Here is a 13,695-nt window from a genome sequence, read left to right on the forward strand (position 1 = left end):
GATAGCTAAGGGCTGGCTAAAAGGAGCTAAAGGATAGATAGCTAAGGGCTGGCTAAAAGGAGCTAAAGGATAGATAGCTAAGGGCTGGCTAAAAGGAGCTAAAGGATAGCTAAGGGCTGGCTAAAGGTTGGCTAAACAGAGCTAATAGCTGGCTTAGAACTGGCTAAGTGCTGGCTAAAGCGATCTTAAGGTTTGAAATGCTAAAAGGAGCTGAAGGCTGGCTAAAGGGAGACAAATTCTGGCTAACATCCATAAAAAGCCTAATGCTAGTTAAAAAAATAGCAGAAGAGTAGCTAAATAGTAAAAGTTCAAAGTGACAGAACAGTAGCTGAAAGTTAATGAAGACAAACAAGCTGAAGCTGATTTCAAAGTAAATGTTTTAAATGAACAGAAGTCATTTGTTTCAATGGGGAAAATGTTTTTAATCAAAGTTAAATATTTTGAAAAATATAAGTTACAAAAAGCAAAAGTGGCAGCGGCCGCCTCCCGAATGAGCCGAATGTTTCCGCGTCTTGAATGAGACGAACGTTTCCGCGTCCTGAATGAGCCGAACGTTTCCGCGTCTTGAATGAGCCGAACGTTTCCGCGTCCTGAATGAGCCGAACGTTTCCGCGTCTTGAATGAGCCGAACGTTTCCGCGTCCTGAATGAGCCGAACGTTTCCGCGTCCTTAATGAGCCGAACGTTTCCATATATAAACACAGAAGCAGTTGGGTCACAGAAACAAGCAGAACAATAGTAAGAGTGCTGACTCAGCAACAATAAAAACAGATTTGGTTTGCATTAAGTGTAAACCTAGATGTGGTTGTGTTGGTTCTGCAGCTGCTCTGGATAACGAGGACCCCAGTAATTATCTGTCAGACAGCCGGGCCGCTCCCAGGATTTAAATTCTTCTTCTCTWGTTTTTATGTTCCAGGCTGATCCTCGGCCGCATTACAGCATCGAAAGSATGTCTTTACATAAATATTTCAAATCGTGCAGCTTTTTAGTAGCAAAACGTTCAAAACGTTACGAGCTGGACAAAACTTTCAGAAAGTTATCATTCTGATCCAAGATGGCCGCCACAAGTAATCAGCGAGTTCGCTCGTTTTAAGGATACTTTGGCGAGCGAGGCGACGTGAGTTCCTTCAGGGAGTTAAAATATTTACACTGATGACAAACATGAACCACTGTTTACTTCAGCTTTTATTTACAAAGTCTTCAGCTGATTGTTCAGCAGCCTCCGCTACGTCCTGGCTTTACAGTCCACTGGGTTCTGACTCGTTTAGGAGAACGTCCCAGAACCGAGAGCCCGAAGCAGAGACAAAACGAGGTCCTGGTCCAGAGATGACAAGTTTGTTTTTTCCACAGAAAATTTGGTGAATGTGGGTCGAGACAAATTAATTTGATACTTTTTAGTCGCCCGTCAGAGAAAGTTGTCTCAGGTTTGCACTGTTAACTTTGCACTCAGGGCTCTTTCTATAAGAGTATGGCAGGCAGTTTTGACATATAATCAGCTTCACCACATTGACATTCCAGATATTTGAAATAGGTTTGTGATTAAACATGTTAATTTAAAACATCTCTAATTACTTTCTGACTATAAATGATGTCAGATTTGATGTTAAGTTACTGTATCTGTAATATTTATATTTTAAATATCCACAATTAAAGATAGAGGGTTAGTTTAAAAACTATACATGTAATGTATAAAAAGATATGTGATATATAAGCTGCAACTAGTGCAAATTAAACTGCAGATATCTTGAAAGCAAATAATGACTCTGCAAAACTAAGATATTAAGAACTGGATTTATGACTTCCTTTCTAGACGTTGTTTAATGAATTTGAGAGATCTTGATTATTTTCATTTAAATGGCTTCTCTATTTCAGATGTCTTGAATAATTATCCAGGCAAGACAAACTCATTTTTTATAAATCTAGAATGTAATTACAGAGAGTCAGACGAAGCAGATTATATGATAAAATGGCCTGCCATAATCGGAGCAACAAATGATAATTGCACGTTAAATCAGTCTGGTGTGTTTTGGAGCCGACTGTCTCCATGAAACAATAAAAGCAGGTCAGAGGTGAGTGGTGCCAGCGGCTCCTTTAGCTGCTGATCTTGGTCAGCATCTTGTTGATGGCCTGTTTGACGTGTGTGGTGGAGCTGCGGCGTCTGGCCTTGCCCTGGACGGCTTTGCGCCGCCTCACCTCCCTGCACAGCTCGTGGAAGGCCTCGGCCACGGCGCCGCCCTCGTCGGCGCAGGCCGAGCACTCGAAGAAGGCGCACGCCATCTCGGCCGCCAGCCGCTCCCCCTCCTCGGTGGAGACCTGCCGGACGTGGTCCAGGTCGGACTTGTTGCCCACCAGCACCAAGGGGACGTTCTTCGGCTTCTTGACGTCCTCCAGGAGACTCCGGAGAGGAGCTACCTCCTCGAAGCTTCCTCGGTCTGTGATGTCGTAGACGATGAAGAATCCGTCCCCCCAACGCATGTGACCCTCCTTCTGCTGGACGTCCTCCTGGAGACAAAACAGGACATGTCCTCGTAAACTGAGTCGTACAATAATCCACCTACTCAGTTTGATTAGTATCCAGCTACACCTGCACACTTTGTGCTATTTTAGCTGTTTATRTACCAAAAMCTTCGGCTCATTCAGGAGACGAGGCTGTCRCGTTTATGCTGTTCTAACTTTTATACCTCTCTAAACACCAACTATTTACAAAGATTTTCCTCTCAGAAATACATTTAAGGTTTTAAAACATTCTGCTTTATTGTTACTTTTAGCTGCTAGCCTTTTTTAGCTTTTAGCTTGCTGGTCACTGCTTTAAGCTAATGTTTTGTCAGGTTTGAGCTAGTCTTTTGCTGCATTTAGCTTTTAGAACAATTTGCTACTGTTTTGCTAGGATTAGCTAACCTTATGCTACCTTTCCATAGCTTTTTAATACTTATCTAGCAAAACATTTTTAGCTTTAAGCTAGTCTTTTTAATACATTTAGCATTTAGCAAAATTTGATAGTTTTGCTAGGTTTGGTTAGCCGTTTGCTACTTTTGCATAAACTTTTAGTACCTAGCATTTGCCATTTTTAGCTTTGAGCTAGCCTTTTTCTACATTTAGCATTTAGCACAGTTTGATAGTTTTGCTGGGTTTAGTTAGCCTTTTGCTACTTTTGCATTAATGTTTAGTACTTATTTAGCATTTTACCATTTTAGCTTTGAGCTAGCCTTTTTCTACTTTGAGCTTTTAGCAAAAATTGCTTGGTTTACCTAATACTTGCTACATTTCCATAGCTTTTTATTAATTATTTAGCAAGATAAAATATTCACTTTGAGCTAGCCTATTTCTATTTTTACCTTTTGGCACAATTTGCTACTGTTTTGCTAGGATTAGCTAACCTTAGGCTACTTTCCATAGCCTTTTACTACTTATCTAGCATGTTAACATTTTTAGCTTTAAGCTAGTCTTTTTCTACATTTAGCGTTTAGCAAAATTTGATAGTTTTGCTAGGTTTAGTTAGCCTTTTGATACTTTTGCATTAATGTTTAGTACTTATTTAGCATTCTACCATTTTAGCTTTGAGCTAGCCTTTTTCTACTTTTAGCTTTTAGCAAAAATTGCTAGGTTTAGCTAATATTTGCTACATTTCCATAGCTTTTNTCCATAGCTTATTATAAATTATTTAGCAAGATAAAATATTAACTTTGAGCTAGCCTATTTCTATTTTTACCTTTTGGCACAATTTGCTACTGCTTTGCTAAGATTAGCTAATCTTATGCTACTTTTCCATAGCTTTTTACTACTTATCTAGCGTGTTAACATTTTTAGCTTTAAGCTAGTCTTTTTCTACATTTAGCATTTAGTAAAATTTGATAGTTTTGCTAGTTTTAGTTAGCCTTTTGCTACTTTTGCATTAATGTTTAGTACTTATTTAGCATTCTACCATTTTAGCTTTGAGCTAGCCTTTTTCTATTTTTAGCTTTTAGCAAAAATTGCTAGGTTTAGCTAATATTTGCTACATTTCCATAGCTTTTAATAATTCTTTAGCAAAATAAAATTTTTAGCTTTGAGCTAGCCTTTTTCTATTTTTACCTTTTGGCACAATTTGCTAGTGTTTTGCTAGGTTTAGCTAGTAGGAATAAAGTAAATTTTCTCAAGTCATTTGTCAGCCATGTGGATTTTCGGCCTGGATGTTGTGGCTGTTCCTCCCCTGCAGGATATAAGAATTCAGCTCTAGAATCAACAACTCAAACTAAGCTGAGAAAGGTGGGAGAACGACCAAACGAGCAGCTTTAATTGTTTTTTAAATCTGGTCCTCAAACACAAACAGAAGATTGTTGCAGTTCCAGTCAGTGTTCGATGTTCTGGAGCCGTGTGAGAAACGTGAACAGTCGAGGACGAGCTCCAGAAATCAGCTGTTAGCAGGAGAAACGATGAGGTTTAAACCTGGAGAGGAGCACCTGCACAGTCTGATGGCATCAGAGCGAGGACAGTGTCTGACGTCTGGAAACACTCGTCCTGATGCCAGCTGAAAATAGGCCTGGCTGTAACGAGCCGAGGACGACTGAAGAGTCTCAGGAGAAACGGGCCTCCACCTACACAGCGCTGCAGCACATTCATCTCTCAGCCTGAGCTCGTCCCTCGCGGTCGGAGCGTGGCGGCTGCRCTGCAGGAAGTGACGCTGCCGAGGAGCCGCTCGCTCTCGCAGCCTGCCGACACGTCTTCAAACAGCCGAACGTCTTCAGGAGACGCAGCGAGAGAAGATTAACCACGCAGGTTTCAGGGTTGTTGTGTGAAGGCCGAGTCAGAATTCACTCCTTTGTTCTGTTTGTATGAAAACATTCAGCTCATTCAGCTGATGACAGATAAAACCTTTGGATTTTATTTTTAAAAWACTTTTTAAAATATTGAACTATTTCATTACATTTTTCACACGTTTTAAAATTGCTTCAAAATATTTGCTCTTATGCTACCTTTAGCTAGCCTCTTTCTAGTTTTAGCTAGCCTTTCGCTMMATTTAGCTTTTGGGCATCATTTGGYTACRCTGAGCTTTTAGCAAGCCTTATGCTACATTTAAAATTTGGGTAGCCTTTTACYTATTTTAGCTTGTGGCTAGCYTTTTGCTACTTTKGGCTAATGTTGGTGTTTGACTTTTAGCTAGGCTTTTACTTTATTTAGCTTTTGGCTTGTCTTTAGCTTGATTTAGCTGTTGACTTGCCCTTGTCTGCACTTAGCTTTTTGTTGGTCTTTTGTTTGATGAATATCTTGGCTAGCCATTTGCTACRTTTAGCTTTTGGCTTGTCTTTTGCTTGATTTTGCTCTTGGTTTGCCCTTTGCTTAATTTAGCGTTGGGTAGCTCTTGCCTATATTTGGTTTTTTGTTAGTCTTTAGTTAAATTTAGCTCTTGGCTAGCCATTTGCTACATTTACCTTTTGGCTTGGCATTGGCTTGATGAAGTTGTTGGCTAGCCTTTTGCTTGATTTAGCTTTAGGCTTGTCTTTAGCTTGATTTGGCTGTTGACTAGTCCTTGTCTGCCTTTTGTTGGTCTTTTGTTTGAGTAATATTTTGGCTAGCCATTTGCTACATTTAGCTTTTGGCTTGGTATTGGGTTGATTGAGCTGTTGGCTAGCCTTTTGCTTCATTTAGCTTTAGGGTAACCTTTTGCTGCTTTGAGCTAAAGTTGCTATGTGACTTTTAGCTTGGCTTTCACTTGATTTAGCTGTTGGTTGGCTCTTCTCTACATTTAGCTCTTTGGTAGCATGTTGCTACATTTTGTTAGCTGACATTGTTGGCTGGATGAGGCTGTTACTCAGTGATGTTCACTAAAACTGCAGCGTTGTGAAAAACGCTTCAAACTGCGTTAAAGTCCTAATTTGGACAGTTTGTCTCACCTGTCCTGCCGTGTCCAGGATCTCCATGGTGACGACTTCATCATCGATGTTGGCCTGATGACGATACGTCGACTCTGTCAGGCAGAAATAAACAAGACGTTTGATGAAATTCACAGTTTTTAGTTTGTGAATCATTTGGTGATGAATCCAAACGTGGGAGTGAAACTGCAAGAWGATGTTTTTACTAAAATTCCTCCCGGTCGTTTAAAAAGCAAACACTTCTGGTCACTCTAATTATTGTTAAACCCAGCTGGAACTCAGGAAACGAGCTGCTTCTCCTGTTTTAGCTTCAGCYACTTCCTCTGGATGCTGATGAGGTTTTCCACCTGAGCTGCTGGTAAAAACCTGTTTTCAGGTGACACCTTTCAGAGAACGCCAAAGTTCACCCAAGTTTAGAGTTGAGATGAATTTAGTGGAAAGATCATTTTCTCCGTTCTTCAGAAGCTTTCAGTCAGTTCTGTTTCTGAAGTTGGAACTGCTGCTGTATTATTTAGTTTATTTTTTAGAGGGRAAAAAAGGAAAGTTTGGTTTAATTTAGTCAAAAAAAATAACATGAAAAATTTTTCCTTTGTTGAGACTTCTGGTTTTCTGGTAAAACAAAACAAAACAAAAAAACCAAAATAAGCTAATAATTTTTTCAGATGTACTTTAGTTGTGTGTTGGAGATTCAGGAGTTTATTCCAGGGTATCCAGGGGAAGCAGCACGTCCAACTGTTTTAACTGGAAGCGTCAAACAGCTGGACGTCTCTGAGTCTCACTCTGGGAGTTGTGGGAGAGTTTATTTCAGGAGCCGTCGCTCCGTCAGCAGCAGCCGATCTGTCCACGTCCCGGTCCCCGTGGATGTGTCACAGAGTTCAGTGTCGGGACAGAATGTTTAGATTCAGGCTTCGGCTGTTTTATCAGCTAAAGATTATCTAACAATCCCTACAGCTTGTTCTTTGTCCGAGTTAGACTTCTCYAGGACGTTTCTGTCTTCAGTCCTGTTTCTGGTTCAGTTTGTTTTTTTAGTCGTCTGCTTCCTGAACAGCCTCGTCTACATGTAGCTGTTTGACGTGTCGGCCAAGAACAAACTGTAGGTTGGTTATCTTTCACAAATATCTACWGAAAATATTATTTATACGTCGCCTCTCCATCTTCAGCTGCTTATCCATAGTCGGGTCCAGGAGGCATCTAATTAGATGAACCACCTCAACTGACTCCTTTCGATGTGGAGGAGCAGCGGCTCCACTCTGAGCTCATCTCCCATCTCTAAGGCTGAGTCCGGCTATTCTATGAAAGATCATTTTGGCCGCTTGTATCCAGGATCTCATTCTTTCTGTCATGATCCWCGCTTCGTGGCCACAGGTGGGGTTGGAACGKAGACAGACCAGTAAATCCAGAGTTTTGCTTTTCAACTTTCCACGACTGATTAAAGCCCCAGTTTGTTGATCCATCTCCTGCTCCATGAACAACACACCCAGATACAAAGTCCTCTACTTGAGGCACATCGAGAACCATGGCCTCAGACTTAGAAGAACTGACTCCCATCCCAGCTGTTTAACTCTAGACCAGGAGTCTCCAACCTTTTTTTTCCTTGAGCTACTTTCACAAAATGAAGTTGTCTTAGAGCTACTTTTTGCAACATTTAATTTCAAACTTAAACTCAAWCTATTAGAATAAGCTTGTTTTGCCCAAAAAACAGTCTTAAATTCACATGAAACATTGAATTAACAGATATTACAGTGTATTTCACACTACTAACTTAGAGTTTAACCACGACAGATTTGTGCACAAATAACATCGGGTGATGGGTCTTCGATTTTTTTTTTCCGCATTGTAAACTCCAGCGGGGAGAAAYCCCGTGCAGTGACGTATACCACAGCGGGAGGGGTTTCCTAGGAGCTTGGCACAGTGGGTCTCAAGGGTCTATGAAAGGTGTGTGCGAAAAYGATGCCGAAAAACTACATAACCACGCGTCATCTGCCAATCGACCATAMTGAGCYCTAAACTGTTTGATTGACAACCAAGGGGAAGAGRYATCTRTAGAYTGATTGGAATTAAATGAAAGTTTGTTTGGCAAGTAAGAAATAAAATTTTGCTTTTCTTAWCTTTTCATAAGCCCTAAAGAGCTACTTTAAATGAGCTCACGAGCTGCTGGTTGGAGACCCCTGCTCTAGACTGTGAACCGCCCCAGTGTGCCCTGAAGGTTTTGGCCAGAATACACCAACAGAACCACATCCTCTGCATAAACACGAAACGAGACCCTGTGGTTCCCAAACCAGACACCTTCCTTACCACGACTGCACTTTGTGGTGCTCTGAGATCCTGTCCATGAGCACCACAAACTGGATCGAAGTTAAGGGACAAACCTGAGAACCATCTCAGACTGGAAAGCCTTTAATAGTCCCACAGCACCAATCAACAGAATGCCTCAAAGAACACGGTCCTAAGCCTTCTCCAGGTCCACAAAACACATGTAGACCGAAGAGGCAAACTCCCATGACCCCCTTAGCAGCTCTGCAAGGGTAAAGATCTGGTCCAATGTTCCACAACCAGCACAGAATCAGAGGTTTGACGATCATTTGAAGCCTACCATCTAACACCCTGGAATAAACAAACATGAGACTGAAAACCACCAACGGTTTTTCTACATGTTGGTTTTGATCGTACAAAGTGGAGGTAAAGAAGGTAAAACTGATGCCCTCTACTCCATAAATCACTCTTTTGTGTTGAAGGCCCTCGTTCTTTATGCAAACCACCTCAGGTCTTTATCAGACCATCAATAATAGTTAGTTCTGAACAGCACATTTAATATACATGATCAGGTGATTAACGGACTTTGTCCTGAGATTTAATCTACCAGAAGTCATGAGACGACGAGAGGTGARAACATTAAATCTGATTAATAAACCCGACTCAAACGCGTGGATAATAAACAGAGATGGATAGAATCGCAGCCAGTGGTGGGCACATTGAGATGGATGAAACCAAGCTCATGTTCTGGCAGCATTCCTGAATTTGAGCCCCGCAGCCTGCACACCCACACACACACACACACACACACACACTCTACCTGTGTGATATGCCCACAATAGAGCTTTAATAATGTTTCGACCACTTCATGTGTGATTGGTAACAGACACCCACCAGCAGCGCTGTTATTCTCATTACGGACCTCAAGCTGGGTTTTCTTGGTTTTGACGCCAGCACAGCTCTCCTCGTAACCAAGGAGGCCGTTGTTGCTCTTTTCTTGATTTCAGAAATGTCTATACTTCTTTATAAGGCACACACGTGGAATGAAGCTCCATTCATAAATGACATCAATGTACGATGCATGTAGCTCTGCAGTATCGCTGCAGGAAAATACATTCAGTTTGGCTTTACAGGCATCTGCAGGTCTGTTTTTGACCAAATGTACCTCAGCTTTAGTGTTGCTGTTACTCTGGGCTGGTTTCTCTGGCTTGCTGCTGTTGCGGCGTGTCTCGGTGGAGTGGCGGATGTGGATGGAGTCCCTCGGCCCTCGGATTGTCCCTCGTGACCATAATATTCTGCGTGGTCATAGCTGATATTTAAATATTTTTGTGTTGGCCATTGTCAATTTGGAGATATTTTGCCAAATCAGGGCGTTTGTGGTTCCATTGTTAAGAGTCGTCTTCCTGAGGGAATTACCATAGTGGTACCCATTTAAGAGTCCATTTAACCATTGACGTTAGGATGATGAGCAATGTCCAAGTAAGAGTTGAAGATGATGCAAATCTACTACCAGGGCTGTGTATTGGCAAGAATTTGGCGATACGATACATATCATAACAGAGGGGTCACGATACGATATATCCCGATATATTGCGATACTGTAAGCAAGGCGATATATTGTGATTTTTTTGTCCAAAAATTCTATTAAATAAAAACCTCTTACTGACAAAAAATAAGAAAAGCTAATGTTTACTTACGATGCTAATGCTACCCTTACTCTCTGGCGCTCAAGAGGTAGAGGAGCGAAATGGCTGGCTCACTGCTGCCAACTAGTGGTCAGAGGCTGAACTACAACATGAAAATGAATGGCTGGCAGGAAAGTTGACATTTTAAACCTTAATAAAAAAATCGATACAGGGCTTWAGAAYAYYGATACAGTATCGGGAAATGAAATATCGCGATATTTCAGTGTATCTATTTTCTTACACCCCTATCTACTACCATGCCAAATTTTGGCTTAATATCTATAAAATTAGCTAAGCTAAAAGTAGCAAAAGGCTAGCTCAAAGCTAGATGTAGCATAAAAAGACAAAAAACAGAGCGAGTATGCTTGAGTACAGTTCAGAGAACCAATTATTTTTTGCAGGAAATTAAACAAATTTCCAGATAATGGTCCGTTTGACTGTCGTTTGCACTCAGATGCTCTTTTATATTGGCCCAACAAATGACCTGTTATTATTTCAAACGTTCGTTCAGTCCGGTATGGGGAGGAAATGAAAAGGACCTCGCAGATGAGACGCCTTTTGTCTTTTCAGCCTGTAATTACAGTGTTGAAAATCTGCTCAGCCAACATCACAGAATGAAAAGGCCAGCTCTGTTTTATTCCTTGGCTGCATTAGACCAGACAGCATCATTTTGAGTTGTGCGTTTGCATCTCTGCTGTGTAATTTAACAATTACTTTCTATAAAATGGTTTTTCAGCGTGCTTTGCTTTTCATCACCTCCAGAATATTAATCACACTAAAAATTACAGGGGACATTTTCCTTTCTTGCCAATAACCAAAAACAAAAGGCTTGTTTGCTGGCTTGTATGATAAGGATAAAAATGTGAGTTTTTAAAAGGCGATTCAAAGATGTTAAAGGTAGATGTGTTTTTCTTGCTTTAAGCCCAATAATTAATGGTTAAAACAATAACAGTGCTCTTTAGTCAGAGGATGGATCTAATTGTTTTTCTGAAGAGATACTGGATCTATGGTCTTACCTAATGTTGGATCGTACTCCCAGATGAAGCGTCTTGTTAGAAATCTGACCACCAAAGCTGCAACAGAGAGTGAGAACTGGTTAAATTAAATTRACGTTGCATTGCAACAAAAAACAATGACATATTTGAGCTAAGACTTTCTCACCACCAGCATTTGATGTTGAGACGGCCAAAGAGAAAGGTGGWTTGTTTGGTGCTTCTGAGTCTGAATTAGGCCACAGTTCTTAACTGAAGTGAGTCACTGCCTCAACTAATGAGTCTTGTTCATGAGCGATGGTGAGTTATCATGTCCTCTGAACCTGGAAAAGAACTGTGAGCTACTTTGGAACCTCATGCTTTTGCAACATCCCAAAGTCCATCTTTTAGCCTCTGTACATCCACACATCATCTTCCGCTTGGTCCAGAGTCAGGTCGTGGAGGCAGCAGCTTGAGAATAGAGACCTAGACCTCTCTTTCCCAGCCATTTATTCTCTTTTGGGAGGATTTCAGATGTCCTGGGTCTTTCCTGGGGTCTACTCCCAGTCRGGCATGCCTGAAATACTTCCTTACCAGATACCACCTCAACTGGCTCCTCAATGAAGACGAGCCGAAACAACACCCTCACAACGGGTTCTTTGACTCAGTTTTGTTTAACAATGCCGTTTGTAAGACAGAGAAGTATAAACCATGAGATAGGGTCTCATCTCGTGCTTTTTGAAGATGACATGGTTCTGTTGGCGTCTTTAAGACCTTCAATGTGCACTGAGGTAGTTCACAGCCAGTGTGAATTGGCTACTTGAAATCAAAGACCTTGGTTCTCAATTGGGAAAAAGTGGAATTCTCCCTTTGGAAATGGAGWCTTGTTCACAAATGACAGACCAAGAAATGGAGGTTTTAGCTGCAGTAACATTTGAAGACCCTGGACCAGACCGTAGATGCACTAGTTATGCATTCTCCCTGACTTGGAAACCTCCTTTTCCTCCTGGACCTTTGTGACCCAACATTGGTGCATGGACCAAAAAGACATGACAATACTTCATGCCCACTGTGAAAACCCTGTGTTTGAAAGAACATAAACTCTTATTTTAAAGTTTGTTTTTTTACCACATGTAGTTTCCTGAACGAGTATTTGAAAAAATTCCCATTAGATGGTAATAGTGCCAATTATTTCAGGCAGCTGTTCTAATTTGCACATTGATATCAACTTCAATTGCTAATCAGTAAAAGGATAACTCACCAACAGGCCATAATCTGAACTACTGATTCTCTTTTCATCTAAATGCTAATACTTATCTGAATCATTGTTGTTGATTAAAGCAGAGTTCAAACAGCCTTTGGGATAAAATATCAGATCCCACAAATCAGTGTATGTTTTAATACAAAGCATTTGTGTTGCATTTCATTGCCCTTAAACAGTAAGAGCAACAACCTCAGTGAAGCAGTGACTCACTGGTCCTAATAGTTTACCATTAACATCTTGAGCCCCTTTCCTCGGACTGAATTAGACCCTCATTATCCGTTGATCACACAAAGCAAACAGCTCTGTGCTCTTTGTCACTCAAAGTGCCGGTAAACGGCAACGGATAATATCTGTTTATCTGGAAGCTTGGACTTCAGTTGAACTTTGGTTCAGATAATGGAAGGATAATGTCTCGTGTCAAATCCAAATTCAGTCTCAAGAATAAATTAAAAATGGATAATTAGGGTAAAATGAAATTGAAGCCCCTTTAAATCTGCTGTTCCTTTATTTCCACCATGACTAACATCTCCTGTGATGGCTTCATTTTAAACCAAAAATAGAAATCCAATATTTTGCTCAAATGGGAAAAGTATGCTGAGATTTTGTAGCAGAGCCTCAAACATGAACTGAAACATTGCCCCCATAGACATCAATGAGAATTTGATAAAACAAGTTGTGAAACCCAGACCTCTATAGAGCTACAGCTTAGACCTACAGACAGAAACGTCAAAATATAAATGGGTCACAGAAAGTTTGGCTTTACACGACTATACTGCTTTTAGCTTTTAGATAGCTTTTTGCTATTTTCAGCTTTTAGACAGATTTGTCCAACTAGCATCTTGTTGCTTTTAACCTTAAACTACCCTTTTCCTTTTTTTTCCCAAGCATTTTCTTACACCTCCATCTCCAACTGGGTCCTGGACTTCCTGATTGGGAGACCCCAGCCAGTTAGGATGGGTAAAAACACCTCCAGCTGCTTCACATTGAGCACTGGAGTTCCTCAGAGCTGTGTGCTCAGCCCACTGCTGTTCACTCTGATGACCCAGCGATCCATGGCTCCAACAACATCATCAAATTTGCTGATGATGCAACCGTGGTGGGTCTTATCAGTGGTAATGATGAAACAACATACAAGGAGGAGGTGCAACACCTAACGGACTGGTGTAGAACCAACAATCAATCTCTGAATGTTGACAGAACAAAAGAGATGTTTGATGACTTCAAGGAGGTAATGGGGAGATCCAGAACACCAAGTTTGTACGACAAACAGTTCCTTCCCCCTGGCCTTCAGAATAATGAAMAATAACTGACAAATACAGAATATTCCTTTGACTATTTATCATCACACTGCTGCATATTACACAATTCATAAATCTGCACAGCATTTGGTCACTTGAATAAATTGCACAAACGTTTTTTTTCACCTCCTTCCAAACTTTTTGTCAGCTGTATTTTTAGGGGTCCAAGCCCGAGGAAGCAGGGTAACGCAGCTGCAAAGCAGCAGCGTTTCCATGTCTCCAGCGGAGCATGGAACCCTATTGTATCTGTTCCGTTTTTTATTATGTAAGTATGTAAAAGTAAGTAAGTAAGTATGTAAAAGTAAGTAAGTAAGTATGTAAAAGTAAGTAAGTAAGTATGTAAAAGTAAGTAAGTAAGTAAGTAAAAGTAAGTAAG

The 13,695-nt window shown here is 40.8% G+C and overlaps 1 protein-coding gene across 1 annotated transcript in view; it reads right to left on the reverse strand.

Annotated features, from left to right (window-relative positions):
* Positions 1–401: 401 nt before the first annotated feature.
* Positions 402–13,695, reverse strand: part of rerg (RAS-like, estrogen-regulated, growth inhibitor) — a 42,497-nt gene continuing 29,203 nt past the window's right edge. Inside the window, exons 3-5 of the mRNA XM_014025205.1 lie at positions 10,803–10,859; positions 5,870–5,943; positions 402–2,501 (exon numbers count right to left, since the gene is read on the reverse strand). Coding sequence (XP_013880659.1) covers positions 2,091–2,501; positions 5,870–5,943; positions 10,803–10,859 — 542 coding nt within the window. The 3' untranslated portion in view covers positions 402–2,090. The remainder of the gene's footprint in view (positions 2,502–5,869; positions 5,944–10,802; positions 10,860–13,695) is intronic.

The sequence above is a fragment of the Austrofundulus limnaeus genome, unplaced genomic scaffold, assembly GCF_001266775.1.
Source record: "Austrofundulus limnaeus strain Quisiro unplaced genomic scaffold, Austrofundulus_limnaeus-1.0 Scaffold461, whole genome shotgun sequence".
NCBI classification, from domain to species: domain Eukaryota; kingdom Metazoa; phylum Chordata; class Actinopteri; order Cyprinodontiformes; family Rivulidae; genus Austrofundulus; species Austrofundulus limnaeus.